The sequence below is a fragment of the Cyprinodon tularosa genome, unplaced genomic scaffold (assembly GCF_016077235.1).
Source record: "Cyprinodon tularosa strain WSP-4 unplaced genomic scaffold, ASM1607723v1 ctg298, whole genome shotgun sequence".
NCBI classification, from domain to species: Eukaryota; Metazoa; Chordata; class Actinopteri; order Cyprinodontiformes; family Cyprinodontidae; genus Cyprinodon; species Cyprinodon tularosa.
This window is the reverse complement of record NW_024039005.1, coordinates 1,231,680-1,247,207: the sequence shown is the minus strand read 5'-3', so window position 1 is coordinate 1,247,207 and position 15,528 is coordinate 1,231,680. Positions and strand designations below refer to the sequence as shown.

The following is a 15,528-nucleotide window of genomic DNA, read 5'->3' as shown; positions in this document are numbered from 1 at the left end:
GAACGTTAGAGATTGAACTAATAGATTCTGCAGAGTGGGAGAATAGAGATAGAATGAAGCAGATGATGAAAAAGGGGTCCCTATGTCCTCCAGCAGTCTAAGCCTATAGCAGCAGAACTATAGAGATAGCTCAGGATAACCTGAGCCACTCTAACTAGAAGCTTTATCAAAAAGGAAAGTTTTAAGCCTAGTCTTATATATATATATATATATATATATATATATATATATATATATATATATATATATATATATATATATATATATATATATATATATATATATATATATATATACTCTAATAATCCCAGAGGGAAATTACTACTCTGCATTTAACCCATCCCCTTGGGGAGCAGTGGGATGCCGGGGGAGCAGAGTGGGGTTAAGGGTCTTGCTCAGGGACCCAGAGTGGCAGTCTGTGGGAGTGGGGCTCGAACTCACAACCTCAGGATTCAAAGCCCTATGCTTAATAAAAAATCTTCTAAAAAATGTTATAACCTATGCTTATAATAAAATCTCTGACTAGGTCCTCTGTGAGTCATTTGAACTCTTCCAAAATCAGGAGTAAACAGTAGATATTAACAGTGGTTACTCTGTTCTGACATATATTCAGCTCTCATTGTAAGGATTGGTTTATGTTGAAAATAAATTTGTAAAAGTTTTTCTTTTGCCCAAATTTCTTCTTTTATATTCATGACATTTATTTGTATTCTTCAGGTATTTGACTCTTTAAAAAGCCAGAATTTTCACATAAAGTCTGTTTGCCAGCATCATTAATAAGCATTAAATCTGATCTTATTATCCAACAGTTACTCAGTACTCGAGTAGCCTTTTAACCGAATACTTTATTACGTGAGTAATTTCTTGGTGGACAAATGTTTACTTTTATGGGATTCTGTGCGGATAGGCTGTTATTTAGGTCTTTGTGAAAAAAATTGTAATTCTTATGAATTGGTCAGATGTTTCACATGTTTATGTGCATATGCTCGCTCGGTAAGACTTTGAGATCTAGAAAACTGTTTTTTAATTATTCATTATGTTTTAGTATTTCTTTTTTTTTTTTTTTTAGGAGTGTTCCAAAATTACAGAAGATTCATTGATTGTTAAAAAGAAGGATTTTGTTCTGTTCATGGTAGAAGTGATCAATTGTAGTGCTTAGACATCAAAGAAAACCGAGAAAAAATCAAAATAATAGTGAAAGCTGCAGAAAAGTATCTTGAAGTTAGAGATTTAAACTGGGAAACGGTTGAAAGTATGACCGGAAACCAGTAGGACCATCAGGAACTGGCAGAATGACAATGACTTAAAGATAAATTAGAAATTATGAGGACGAATTTGATTAAGTATTTGTTATTTATTGTGTTAAATGAAATAGTTCAGAAAGTTATAAATTAATTGTTGATTTATGTATTTGTTGAGGTGGTGGGGGGGGGGTAGGGGTCTTGTTTCCTGTTTCATAGTTTAACTTATTATCAGTTGGTGGCGGCAATGAACTTCAGTTCGTCTGCCAACCGCCATAAAACCTTACAAGAAGAAGAAGAAGTACAATAGGTACTATGGATATGTTCAAGTTTATAGAGATGATTCAAAAAAATTCAAATAGCAATAGTGGGGTGTCATTCATTGTTCTAGAATTCGGTATTAAAAAAGGTAAAAGAATCACTGATGGATTATCGGTTTATACAGGAGAGATGATGGGAATCATTTTGGCTTTAGGATGGATTAAAGAAGTTTGTCCTTTAAGAAGTATAATATGTTCTGAATTCAAATTCATCATTATATTCAATAAAAATGTAATCATTCTATCAGTAGACCAGACCTTTTATTAGAGATTCAATAGTTCATTTATAGAATTCAGGCGATGGGTTTAATAGTTATTTTTACATGGAATGAGTTGGCAGGTAGATGCAAAACAAGCTACAACATATTGTTATATTGGTACAATTTAGTAAAGAACATATTAAATCTATTATTAAACAAAAGGTTAAGGAAATATGGCAGAAGCAGAGGGAGGAGGATAAAACTCTAAGTTTGCTTCATTCAAAGAAAAGTTGGTAAAATGAGGAGAACAGGAAGAAATAGAAAAGAGGAAACTATTATATCCAGATTAACTTTTGATCCTACAAGGTTAAATAATACATTATTTAAAATGGGAAAACATCCAACAGGAAATTATGATCTTTGTTTTCAAAAAGAGACAGTGAAACATGTTTTGTTAGTCTGTTCTAAATATTCGTTTGAGAGAAAATTGCAGTTAAATATACAAGATATTTTGGACAAACTCTACTTCTAAATGTTTTTGTTATTTAATGAATTACATTAAGAAAACGAAATTGATAGAAAGAATATATAGGATTTATTAACTTATTATATATTTTGTGTGTGTGTATAGCGTCCCGATCCACACTCCATTCCAGTAGATGGCGGTAATGCGCATCAACAAGTAGCTTGCCAACCGCCATAAAAAGAAGAAGAAGTGTCCAGTGCGCATGCGCGCGGAAAAGGCGACACAAATTCAAACGGAAAAGAAAGTAGACAAGTAAGTTTTAAAGAATTTATATTAGTTCTCCTTTATTTGTTTCTATGTTAGGATTTAAGCTGTTAGATGAAGCTTTGCCTGTTATAATAAGGTTTCATTCGGACTATTTAAGGTTGTAATCTCATCATTAGCTCTTGTAACTGTTAGCTAACTCGCTAACTTCCAGCTGCTGGTGGAGTTTTAGCTTGTTTTTCTGCCCATCAGGGTCAGAGATCTGCAGCCCAGCCGGACAGCGCCACATGGAGGCCGTTTTAAAGAACGTTTCCTCCACCGTGGAGCTGCTGACTGTGTCTGCCCTCAGCGGTGAGGTCAGCCAGTGGGGTGAGCAGGCCGCGTCCAGGGCTTTCCACTGGGCTAGATACTGTGAGCAAATCCACGCCAGGTTCCACAGTAACCCCCCCATCAGAGGAGTCCTGGAGAAGCAGCTGCAGCTGACCAATCACCGGCTGAGGGAAGCTCTTCCTGAACATAAGGCCGTGTACTTCCGGGATCTGGGTCGCTGTCAGGACCTGCTGCTCCTGTGTTTGCTGAACAACTCTGCTCTGCCCTCCTCCATCATGAAGATGCTCTTTGACACCAGGATGTCTGTTAACGCTACAGGCAGCGGCTACGAAGACGTCAGAGGCCTCTGCAGCCAGATCATTCAGTACAAATCTGCCTGTAAGGTCCTGCATCATCTGGAGCCCCGAACTGTTGGTGCGGATGCTGAGGTCCAGGGGGAGATGCTGATGGAGAGGTTGGGGTCCGAGCTGAGCCGAAGCGGCCATCCTCGCTGGGCAGAAGATTTTATGAGCTCCGTCCTTCAGGAATTTGAGGGCACAGCAGAGCATTTGTGTTTAGTCACGGCTGCAGCTCTGCTGACGGCCGCAGACTCAGCCACACAAACTGCTTCTCAGGATTTTCTCCTAGACTGGTTGCAGAGTCGACACGTCGTGCTGCAGCACATGTGCTCAGAGCTGCCTTCTAAGCTGCTTGCAGACTTGGCAAAAAGGCACCAGAAATTTAGAGATGGGTTTTGCAGCTTTTTAAAGAAGTTGGCCTCAGAGATGGAGTACAGGATAAACGAAGGTGAATGGATTCACACAGACTCTGCTGTTTCCTTCCAGAAAGTGACGCAGGACCTTCAGACCCTCTTTGAGGCCTGTCCCTCTCTAAGGACAGAAACAGAGGAGGAGTTCAATGCGCTGAAGATTGCTGATGGTGACTTTGACGTCAGAGGTCTGAGTGTGTGGGGGGACCTCCTCATGGCCTTCAGCAAGTGATGCTCAGGCTTCTGGTTTCTGTAGAACTACAACATTTAGGATCGTTTACAGCCTAATCTGTGTTCCACATCTACTTTGGTATTAAATAAAATAAATTGAAAACCTTTAATGGTTTAAGCAGGTATTCTTTATTTGATCATAATAATGTGGCAACCATAACTTCTACACTAATTCTGTTTCTATTTTTATATATTTGTCCTGCTTTATGCTGGTGAGTATAGTTGTAGGAGCTGAAACAATCGCATGAATCATGATTAATCAATTATTGAAATAATCGTAAACTAATTCAGTCATTGATTAATTATTAACTGGAGTATAGAGACTAAACTATTTGTCTTTAGCTGACTGAGTGATCCAATTAGAGCAGGAATTATACCAAGATTGTAAAAAAATATACTAACGTTTTGCATTTAAGTTTAGAAAATCTTTTTTGTCTTTCAATCTGCTCTATAATCCAGAACTCCTCACGTGGAAAAGTTTGAGTTTCGCCTGCTTTGATTTCATAAAAAAAAATCTTTAAGGAACCTTCGGTTATCCAATTAAATGGAAAAAGTTAGACAGACTAATCCATTTGCAAAATAATCGTTAGTTGCAATCCTGACATATAGGCTACGTTTTGTTCTAAATAAGTTCTGCATTTAGTCCAGATATGATATTAGGGTTAGTATGAACACAAATCAATACTTTGTCTTTAAAAGGTTAAATATTGCTGCTAAAAATCAGCTTTCTGTGACCGATGCGATCCTGAGACCACTTCCAACTTTAAATCTGGATTATTTTATGGAGTAATGTTGAATTTAAAATGATTTTCTTCCATCAAACTTATCCTGAAATGTTTAAAACGTCCCAAAGTTTTACAGCTTTGGAGCCAGAATCTGAAGAAGTTTGTTGTTCAAGCCCACAATGGTAGTGGCAGTGTCATGCTTTGGGAATACGTACAATTTATTTTTTTTTTAACTTGGTCATTTATTAAGGAACATGAATTATAAACGGTTCACAATTTCAGTTACTTCAGTCAAAAAGATTCAATTGTTGGTTAAAAAAGCCAGAAATGAGGTATTTTTATTTTTTAGTATCACATGGATTGTTGAAAGAAAAGCGAGGAATAATTGATGGATAATAATTTATACCCAAAACTAATAAGATCGCAGTGATTTAATGAATTTAGCGTTAATCAGTTAAGAAAATAAAAATAATTTTCATCGTGATCACTGAGTCTGGGAGCGGCCATTTTTGCGCAAATATAGTAACCCCTCCCTCCTGACATACTAGTTCAATTGATTTTGTTTGTAAAAGCGGAGAGAATGGCGCTAGGCTTACCGCACCGTGACGTCACTGCTGGAAGATGGAAGGAGGGAGGGGCTACAATATTTGGACAAAGATGGCTGCTACCAGATTCTGTGATCGCAACACATTTTTTTTTTTTTATGATTACCGATAAATTAATTAAATCACCGCAAACGTATTACAGGGTTTCCGCGGGTCATTAAAAATCATTTAAAGTCTTTAAATTAAGCTCTTAATTGGCATTAAAATTAGGGATGCATGATATTGGGATTTTGGCCGATATCTGATATGCCGATATTTTAAAACTCATGTAGCCGATAACCGATATCGATACCGATGTTAAAGCTGGACAAAAATAAGTAGTCAATGAAAATAGCAGTTTTGTTATCCATTTCTGATACTTTGAAAAATAATATACTCAAATGTATTTTCATATGCTGATATGAAATTGATTTTTAAAAACGCGGTATCGATCTATTTTACTTTCAAAATCTGGTGAAATTTCATCGTTCTGTTACAAACTCTCGTGATATTTTGCAAATTCTTGTGAGATTTTGTTAGTAAAATAGATCGATACCGCGTCAATATATCAACATATAAAAATATGGCAACATTTGGTGAATTTTCGGGGGATTTCGTAGCATAACGATGACATATAGCAATATTTCATTAGTAAAAGAGATTGATATGGTGTTTTTAAATGGCAATATATCAGCATAGGAAGATATTGTGATATTTTAATGTATCAATATTTTTTCCCTCGTCTTTAGAAGTTTTTAAGTCTGTAAAAAATACGTTTTTGAGGAAGAAGAAGAAGTAGTTTTCTTTAATCTTTTTTTTTTTAGACTTTAGAATCTCAGAAGCTGATCAAATATCGGGTTAAATATCGGTGGGGTGGCCGATGTCCGATATTCAGTTTTAAGGCCGATACCGATAGGGGGCCCATTATATCGTGCACCCCTAATTAAAATTCATTAAACGTGTTTATTGTTGCATTTAAAATGCTTTCTTAATTTTTTTATAAAAACTATTTCGTCAGACATATGATATATTTGCGTGGAACTGCTTCCTGTTGATCGCAAAGACGTATTTTCGGAAAAGAAGCTTGAGTCGGAGAAAAAGCTAGAGAATGAGGAAGAATGTCAATTTCAACAAAAGTGGTTGGAAACGAGGAATTCGGGGCGTGGCTGCAGCCTGTCGACGGCTACCTGTTGGTGGCATTAAAATTATTTCTAAGAGCTTTAAAAGCATTAAATTAGAGTTATTCATTCCTGTATAAACTAGGGGTGCACCGATAAATCGGCCGGCCGATCGATCGGTCCCGATTTCCTTAATTTAGGGTGATTGGTGATCGGCCGATATTTACATATGAAACCGATCTTAACCACCAATCTATTTACCTCCGCGAGTGTCTTAAAATCAGTTGCTATTCCATATTTTTTCTGATCTTTTGTTGAAGTTTTGTTAATTTGAAATGTAAAAAATCTAAAGACCAATGTTGTAGTCTTAAGTTTGTTTTATTTAATTAATATTTATTATTTAATTCATTTCTCTGTCAAGGCTCTACCTCATGGGCAGTTAAAACAAGTTTATAATGGTTCAAGGCTAATGTTCAAGGGCATGTTTTTCAAGAAAAGATTGTAACATTGAAAGTGAATTGCGATCTTGTAACACAGTGTTGGTTATAGCAAAAAAATAATAAAATCGGTATTAACCAAAAATCGGAATCGGCAGGTCAGACTTTTTAAAGATCGGTGATCGGAAATCGGCCAGAAAACTGCAATCGGTGCACCCTTAGTATAAACCCTATATTAGTTTTAGGTATAAATAATGATGCATTGATTATTCCTCACTGACCGGACTTTTTCTTTTAAGCTGAATGTGAACTCAAACATATAAGAAAAACTTACTTTTTGGTTCATAAAAGGTCAGAGAGCAAAGCAGATCCCAGCCTTATTTTATTTTACTACCCAACGTCATTCTGCACATTCTGATGTTGCTGCCATTTACAAATATCCATTACTATAAAAAAAAATGTCCATAGCTGCATATTGGTTATTTATTCTCTAGGTGCACAGTTTTATATTGTTAAAGCTCTTTATAGTAAAGTATTTCTTTTGTTTATTTTTATACATTTTTCTAAGGTCTGTATTTGTGTTAGTGTTGTCACGATACTAAACTTTTCAACTCGATACCGATACTAAGTAAAATATTCGATACTCGATACCATTTTCAATACCACAAGGATAAAAACAAAGACTCTAAAATTCAACAGAAATATTTTCATTACTAAAAAAAATACAATAAATAAATAAAAAACAATAAGAATAATATTTTGAGGTTCTATGCTGTGCACAATATTAAGCAAGCTTGATAAAAAACTTATAAATTAAAATAAAGTGTTCCTTCCTTGGCTATGCTTTGCAGACATAACAATGACGCTAGCAAAACCGGTTAAGAAACAAAAAAATTCTCAGCACCTGTTACAAAAAAAGTCTGAAACTGAAAAATGCACAGAATTATTCAATCACAGTGTTCTGAAAGTGCATTGTCCTCTATTCTGCACTTTAGATGGCTGTATCTATACTTTTGAAAATGAGTATTGTATCCGGATACAACGTTTCAGTATCTATACTTTTTTGAGTGTCGATACTTTTGACAACCCTTATTTGTGTGACAATTTTTTCACCATTTAAACACCAGAATTTCCCCCATTGAGGAACAATAAAGTACGGAAGAGGATTAGGGCCACTGAGAAAAAAAAAAAGTTAACTGATTTTTTTAATTTAATTTCAGTATAGTATGGGAAAAAAGTCAGAATTCTGACTTTTTTCTCAGAATTCTGACTTTAATCTCAGAATTCTGACAATAAAAAAAGTCAGAATTCTGACTTTAATCTCAGAATTCTGACAATAAAAAAAAGTCAGAATTCTGATATTAAAGTCAGAATTCTGAGAAAAAAGTCAGAATTCTGAGAAAAAAGTCAGAATTCTGACTTTAATCTCAGAATTCTGACTTTTTTCCCATGCTAAACTGAAATAAAATTAAAAAATCAGTTTACTTTTTTTTTTTTTCAGTGGCCCTAATCCTCTTCCGTAGCCTAATAAAGGGATTTTCTATTCTATAAAATATTTTTATGTACCCCTTGCAATGCATTCACAGACCAGGTACACCTTTGCAAAGAAGGGAAAAGGTTCATAGATGAGTAGAATATTTATTTAAAAAAAAAAGAATATACAGATATGATTTAATTAAGGTGCAGAGAGGAATGAGGTAGAATCATTCAAAGCTCTGATTCCATGTCTTCTAAAATGACTCTTTTCTTCCACACCATCTGTCAGCAGCCCCTCCAGCTCTGTTCCCTCTAAACCAATACATTTGGATTGGCTTCATACCAGTCATGTGACCGGACTCATAATTTGCACATGGAAGCAGCTCCCTCCGGGGTGGGGTGGGGTGGGGGGGTCAATTAGTGAGATTCTGGCGTCTCCCTGGGTCAGGCTGGTCCACAGCAGCCGGTGTGTGACGGGTCTCTGTCAGACGGCGGATTAGAGGCGAGAGGGAAACACCAACACAGCCACGGCTCGTTTAACACAATTCACGTAGAGACAGACGCGGGTCAGCGGGTAAGGGCAGCTTCTACACAACCAATTTATTTCCAGGCAATGAAAGCATCAGGCTGCGTCAGAAGGGAAGACATCAATCCACCGAGGAATCTGATTGATCCAATTAGACTGAAAACACGGAATAAGGATTTATAGAAAAAAAAAAACACCAACTGTTTGATTTATTCTTGCTACTAAGGGGAGAATGTATCTTGTGAAAAATCTTCCTTTTTTTAGATTTTGTAATTCTCACTTTTATTGGCAGCCTTGCACATAGGAGGCAGAAGGTGTGAGCAGCCATGGCGATGACTCACACGTGTTACTGACTGAAGGCAAGTAGTTTGCAGGAGGAGGAGGTTTGGAAATGTTCTGCCTCCTGCTGCTGATCTGAGCTAAAAGCTGGAGCTCTCTTTTCTTTCATGAAATAAATCCCATTTTTAAAACAATGCATCAAAAACCTTTTTCTTCTCATTTAAGGTTTTCCAGACTGAACGCTCAACACTTTGATCCTTAAATTAAAAAGCAAGTGCAGGTTACTTTTCCTACTCCTCCAGCGTTTCCTCCATCATCCCTCCTTCAGTTGTGTGATGTCGCTGTCCAGCAGCGAGGCGTGCTGAGATGGGGGCCCTGCTGCGTCTACAGGGTCACCAAGGATAACATTCATTAAAACTCAGATCCAGCCACCATCTGCTGGTGTGAATAGGGAGTTCTCTGAGGGGGTGGGTTGCTAAAAGGATAGAGCCCTCCCTCGGCATGTGCATAAGTCTCTCCATCTCGGGCCCCCTGTGGCCCCCAGCCACTGATTGGAGGGGCGACCCGTGTTCACACCTGTGTCCCACTCAGAGCATGCACCAGGCAGACGTAGATGATGCAGTTCTCTAAGTGCTTTTATGTTGGGTTTTTTTTTTTTTTTGATCACTTTGGTCTGCATGACATCCTGACCATAACAAGATGAGCTGCTTTTACAGAAATAATTTGAAATTTAAAGGAAGATCAGTTTGTTTTCCCAGGAATTTTTCAGTTCAGTTTATTTCTATAGCTCCAATTCACATCATGTCATCTCAGGTCACTTTCCAGTTCACCAGATCATCCAGTCAGATTGATTCAAAGTTTTCTATCTAAGGAAAACCAGCTGATTGCATCGACTCATTGACTCTTCAGCAATCCCTCACACTAAGCATGCTTGTAGCGACAGTGGAGAGGAAAAACTCCCTTTGAACAGGAAGAAACCTCCAGCAGAACCAGGCTCAGTGTGAGCGGCCATCTGCTGAGGCCCACTGGGGTTCAAGGAAATAGAAGCAGACATAGAAAAAGAAGCATAGATACAAAAGGCAACTGTCAACCAGCTCCACAGGCGGCCCCGTCCAGGAAACACACAGCCAGGCAGACGAGCTCCGAGCCAGCTCCCATGTCAGAGGATGAAGAGAGCACATCCAGTAAGTCACAGTCAGAGAAAAAGGCAACTGTAAAAGGTGGCCCCATCCAGGAAACACACAGCCACACTGGAAAAACGATCCAAAAAATAAGTAAAAATGTCTTAAATTAAGTGTATTTACCCTTAATTTGAGAAGATAAATGAGATTATTACATAAAATAAGATAATTGGATAAAATGCACTTGAAATAAGACAATGCAATTGTATATATATATATATATATATATATATATATATATATATATATATATATATATATATATATATATATATATATGGGTAGTACATCTTCCTCCTACAGTCCAAAAACAGGACAGTTGGGTTATTTGGCTTCTCTTAATTCTGCAGTGCTTGGTTGTCTCTGTGTAAAATTTTGCAGCAAAACAAATCTTTTGTTGTTGAGAGAATTTTGATGGTAAAATCAACTTGAGTTTACTTATTAAATCAATTCTACTTAGTAAGTAAAATCAACTTAGATTTTCAAATGTTTTTCAGTGTATAGCGGCAATGTGGCTAGCTAGATGTCATGAATTCATCCTAACAGATGAATGTGTTTAGCCCTCGCTGGTACTGGGAGCTGAACAGGACGGAAATACTGTGCAGTGGGGAATATTTGCATATCACAGAAGGAGGGTTTTATTTGTGTTTCTGTCCATGCTGCTGAATTACTTTAGGATTATCTTACGCTGAAGATACGGTCCACACAGCGCCTAAATGTTTACATATTTATTTCAAACTACGCTTTTGTTATTGTGGGGAGCAGTGATGTATTACATGTTTTTATTTTTCTATAAATCCAATCTCTCCTGCCTGGCTTTTATGCAATTAGCAAGTGAGGAGAACCGTATGTGTGTTGCCCCTAGGTAGTGGTTTGTGTTGCAGGGGGTTGTCATAAAATAGTAATTACTCCAATGCTGCATTGAAATGTGAGATTGTAATTACTTGATCTTTCAGAGCAAGATGGAGCTGAATTTTCCATTGGAAATTAAGAGCTATTGAAGCAGCGATGGGGGGAATGTTAAGGACATTTGGAGGAGGGATCAGGAGGATAATTGCATGCAGACAGACTCTCTGGGGAAGGGTGAAACCCCGTCATCAAACATTCATTCTGGCCAAGGCCTCATCCCATTACAGTCCCCAAGGAGAGACATTGCACCTGCCCCACAGCCTGACAACTCCTCAGCTCTCCTTTACACCCATTATTTAGGCAGGCGGCGGTGAGAGAGGCTGAGCTCAGGATGCAAACAAAAAAATATAAATAAATAAAGCATTTGGAATTGAAAGAGCAGAAATGCTGAGCTTCACCCACTGACAGGTTTCTGTGAGGCCAACAAGAAGCTTTTCACAGGTGTAGCCGCCATGACCAACCTGGCTGGTTAGGCAGGAGAAAACATGTTCCGCATCAGCAGCCACACTATTTTGTTTTCTCTCAAATTAACCACTGAAAGGCATACAGCGCAGCAGCGAGTGTTAATGGCCTCCCTTCGCTCCCCGGCAGATAATCAGAAGAGAAAGTGGGATTTATTGTAACTGCTGCCAGACTTGAGCTGGGGGATGATTCAGACGTGGAGCGGATTGGTGTGATGGAGCCATCAGTCAACCCAGCAGAAGGCTTCAGACTGTGTCCATCATCTGCAGAATACCAGCTCCTCATGTCTAAACCTCCCACCCACACTTAAAGGACGAGAGTGGTTAGTTATGCTGGTTGTTTATACAAGAGAGTGCATTAGTTATTTCTCTGGTTTATAAACTGCAGATAATAAAACAGCAGCTTTTATAACAGGTTAGTTGTACTGATAACACATTAACCCTTTAAAGCCAAGTGTATCATATCTGATACATGAGCTTTTTAGAAATCTGCATCATCATGTTTTGAAAACCTTGACTTACACATTCAGATACATATAGTTAACAGAAAATGTATAACGGACTATACTGAAATGCCTAAAATTGATGCATATATATATATATATATATATATATATATATATATATATATATATATATATATGATCTAATTTCACTTATGCAAAATGAAAATTATTTATTTAATTTGTCAGAAAGTTCAATCACAAATTTAATTCCACAAAAAATAATTTCCTGTCAATTATTTATTGGTCCAGGTTGTAAGGGGTTAAATAAATGCAGAGCCAGAAAAGAGTCAAAGCAGTTTTTATACCAAGTATAAGACTCATCCTCACTCACAGAGGTAGAAATTTGCAGCGAGAGTCACACATTTGAATCCTTTTAGATTTAAAGATATTCATGTGTGATTAGAGTTGGAGGGATGATTGTAAATAGAGCCTGTTTAACATTTTTAACAGGTTTCTTCCTGTTCAAAGGGAGTTTTTCCTCTCCACTGTCGCTACAAGCATGCTTAGTGTGAGGGATTGCTGAAGAGTCAATGAGTCGATGCAATCAGCTGGTTTTCCTTAGATAGAAAACTTTGAATCAATCTGACTGAATGATCTGGTGAACTGGAAAGTGACCTGAGATGACATGATGTGAATTGGAAACTCTGTACCGCCGCATAAAAACAATTTATTTGTCCTTTTTTTCACACCTAAATGTTTCACATCATCAAACCAATTTTAAAGTCAGACCAAGGTTGCTAAGAGCAGGTTTTCATTCATGATTTTACTTTTATAAATAATAGCTTTTTATAGCAGCTGCTGTGATCTTTAGTCTTGTCAAATATGTGCAAAACTCTAAACTTCTAAAAAGATACAACATATTAAAAATCCATGACGTTCCGTGAGGCAGACACCCTGTCTACTTTTAAGGCTAGGCTTAAAACTTTCCTTTTTGATAAAGCTTCTAGTTAGAGTGGCTCAGGTTATCCTGAGCTATCTCTATAGTTCTGCTGCTATAGGCTTAGACTGCTGGAGGACATAGGGACCCCTTTTTCATCATTCTGCTTCATTCTATCTCTATTCTCCCACTCTGCAGAATCTGTTAGTTCAATCTCTAACGTTCTGCTCTCTCTGCTTTTTCTCATAGTAGCTTCATCTGGTCTGTTCCTGTTTGGCTGTGACTCCGTCCTGGAGAGAAATATCAGCTGTGCTGCTGCCATCAACACCTTTGTTTCTAGATGTTGGAGCTTGGCCTGTTTTCCAGTGTAGTCCTGTTTCTCTGACTGTGACTAACTGGATGTGTTCTCTTCATCCTCTGACATGGGAGCTGGCTCGGAGCTCGTCTGCCTGGCTGTGTGTTTCCTGGACGGGGCCGCCTGTGGAGCTGGTTGACAGTTGCCTTTTGTATCTATGCTTCTTTTTCTATGTCTGCTTCTGTCTCCTTGAACCCCAGTGGGCCTCAGCAGATGGCCGCTCACACTGAGCCTGGTTCTGCTGGAGGTTTCTTCCTGTTCAAAGGGAGTTTTTCCTCTCCACTGTCGCTACAAGCATGCTTAGTGTGAGGGATTGCTGAAGAGTCAATGAGTCGATGCAATCAGCTGGTTTTCCTTAGATAGAAAACTTTGAATCAATCTGACTGGATGATCTGGTGAACTGGAAAGTGACCTGAGATGACATGATGGGAATTGGAGCTATAGAAATAAACTGGATTAAATTAACAAAAACAATGCAAGTCTAGCATTTTATAAACCGTGCTTTTTATTCTTATTTTATCACTAACTAAAACAGGAAAACCTGATTAAACATAACGTCTTTTTATGTAGAGTATGTTTAGATATTTGGTTTTAACTGTATTTCAAGTCTAATTTCCAGTGAATGCGTTAGCTTTCTCTCCACCATGCCAACAGATTTTACTATAAATAGTATTGATTATCTATTTAATGTTAAAGTAAATCAATAACCAAATGTGCTAAATGTATCAGTTAATGTCAAGGGTTAGGGTTAGATCAAAGATCAAAGTATTATTCTACTGAAATGATTTTTGCTGCCTGATCTTTTCCAAAGTGGAAGAGTTGAAGGTGTGGCTGAGGTTCACCGTTTTATAGAGTTGCTTTTTCATTGCACATTTAGACCAGAATGTGTTGGAGACTAGGCTACGTTCACACTGCAGGCCTTAATGCTCAATTTTTTTTGTGAAATCGGATTTTTTTTGCGTGTCCGTTCACACTTCCAAGTATATGCGACTTGTATGTGATCTACTGTGTGAACTGAAAGCGTTCAACCGAAGTGTCCCGCATGCGCACTCGAGGACGCGATGACGTCACATGTAGCTAGCGTCCTCAATGTTTGCGGAAGTAAACATGAGTCGTAATACCGCAGCGTATATTGCGTTCTTTAAGTTCTTCTCCAACAGGAGCAGGCACATTACGAACAAAATCTTTTTAAGAAGATCAAAAAGAAAGACCCGGTTCCGGTAAGACCCTTCGAGTTTGGTCTGAATCGAGCTATCTTTCCAAATATAAATTAAGTCAGCAACCTCACTTTCTCTCCATTGACTGCTCTCTGTGTTATCTTCCGCCATGGTTGTTAGTTTTTCCCACCTCCGCTTAGTAGGACGCAGATTAGTAACGTTTAGTAACATTTGTCAAGTATCAATGACGTGTAGGTCGGATGAATGCGACCTGGCCGCACAGACACAGGTCGCATTTGAAAAGATCAGATACGTATCGGATTCAGGACCACATATCCAAGTGGTCTGGGTCGCATTTGAAAAAATCCGATGTGTCGTTCAGACTGTCATAAAAAGATCAGATACAGGTCACATATGGTCAAAAAAATCTGAATTGGGTCACTTCAGGCTGCAGTGTGAACGTAGCCTTAGATCATTGTTCTAGAGCTGTAGAAAGGCACATGCTTTAAAAACGACTGCCGATTCCAGTAATCTGTCCTGCTCTCCAGAGACCTCCGATATTGATTTACTAATGAGAAACATGGAAAGAGCAGGAGATGCTTGCACAAGGTTAACCAGTGAAACAGATTGTCTGTGCAGGATACAGTAAATCACCAAAACATGTGACCAAATGTGACTTTAAGTAGGGTTTGTTTTTTTTTTAAATAAAATATGAGCATTTTATAACACTTTTTAGACTCCAACATACATCTTCATTGCACACAATAAAGCCATAAAATCCCATTTATCTGTTTACATAAACTCCAGGCACAAAGCCATATTTTGGTCGTCGGAAACATTCTTAAATATTCAGATATTTTTAACATCTTTCTTAAGAGCAAAACAAAAAGTGCTTTAAACAACAAATCAAGTCCAGTGGAAGAGCCATCTAACAGTTCATTGGTCCACCCATATGTCACAATATCAGTGTCACTAAAAGTACAGGCGGTGTCCATGGCAACAACGGAGGAACATCTAGAGATCGGTTTGCGTGTAGCTCTGTGTTCCCCGCCATCCAATTGCAACAACATCATCTGCATAAAGAGCAATAAAGGTGTCTTCTTCTGACAATAAAACCTGTTAAAACAAACACCTTAA

The 15,528-nt window shown here is 37.8% G+C and overlaps 1 protein-coding gene across 1 annotated transcript; it reads left to right on the top strand.

Annotated features, from left to right (window-relative positions):
- Positions 1-2,475: 2,475 nt before the first annotated feature.
- fancf (FA complementation group F) lies at positions 2,476-3,910 on the top strand. Its single transcript, XM_038291292.1, has 2 exons — positions 2,476-2,539; positions 2,744-3,910. Exon 2 carries the CDS (start codon positions 2,779-2,781, stop codon positions 3,799-3,801), a length of 1,023 nt encoding a protein of 340 aa, XP_038147220.1. The 5' UTR covers positions 2,476-2,539; positions 2,744-2,778; the 3' UTR covers positions 3,802-3,910.
- The last annotated feature ends 11,618 nt before the right edge of the window (positions 3,911-15,528 follow it).

What these genes read in the sequence shown, in the direction of transcription:
- fancf (XM_038291292.1), top strand. Translation starts at nt 2,779, where the DNA reads ATGGAGGCCGTTTTAAAGAACGTTTCCTCCACCGTGGAGCTGCTGACT.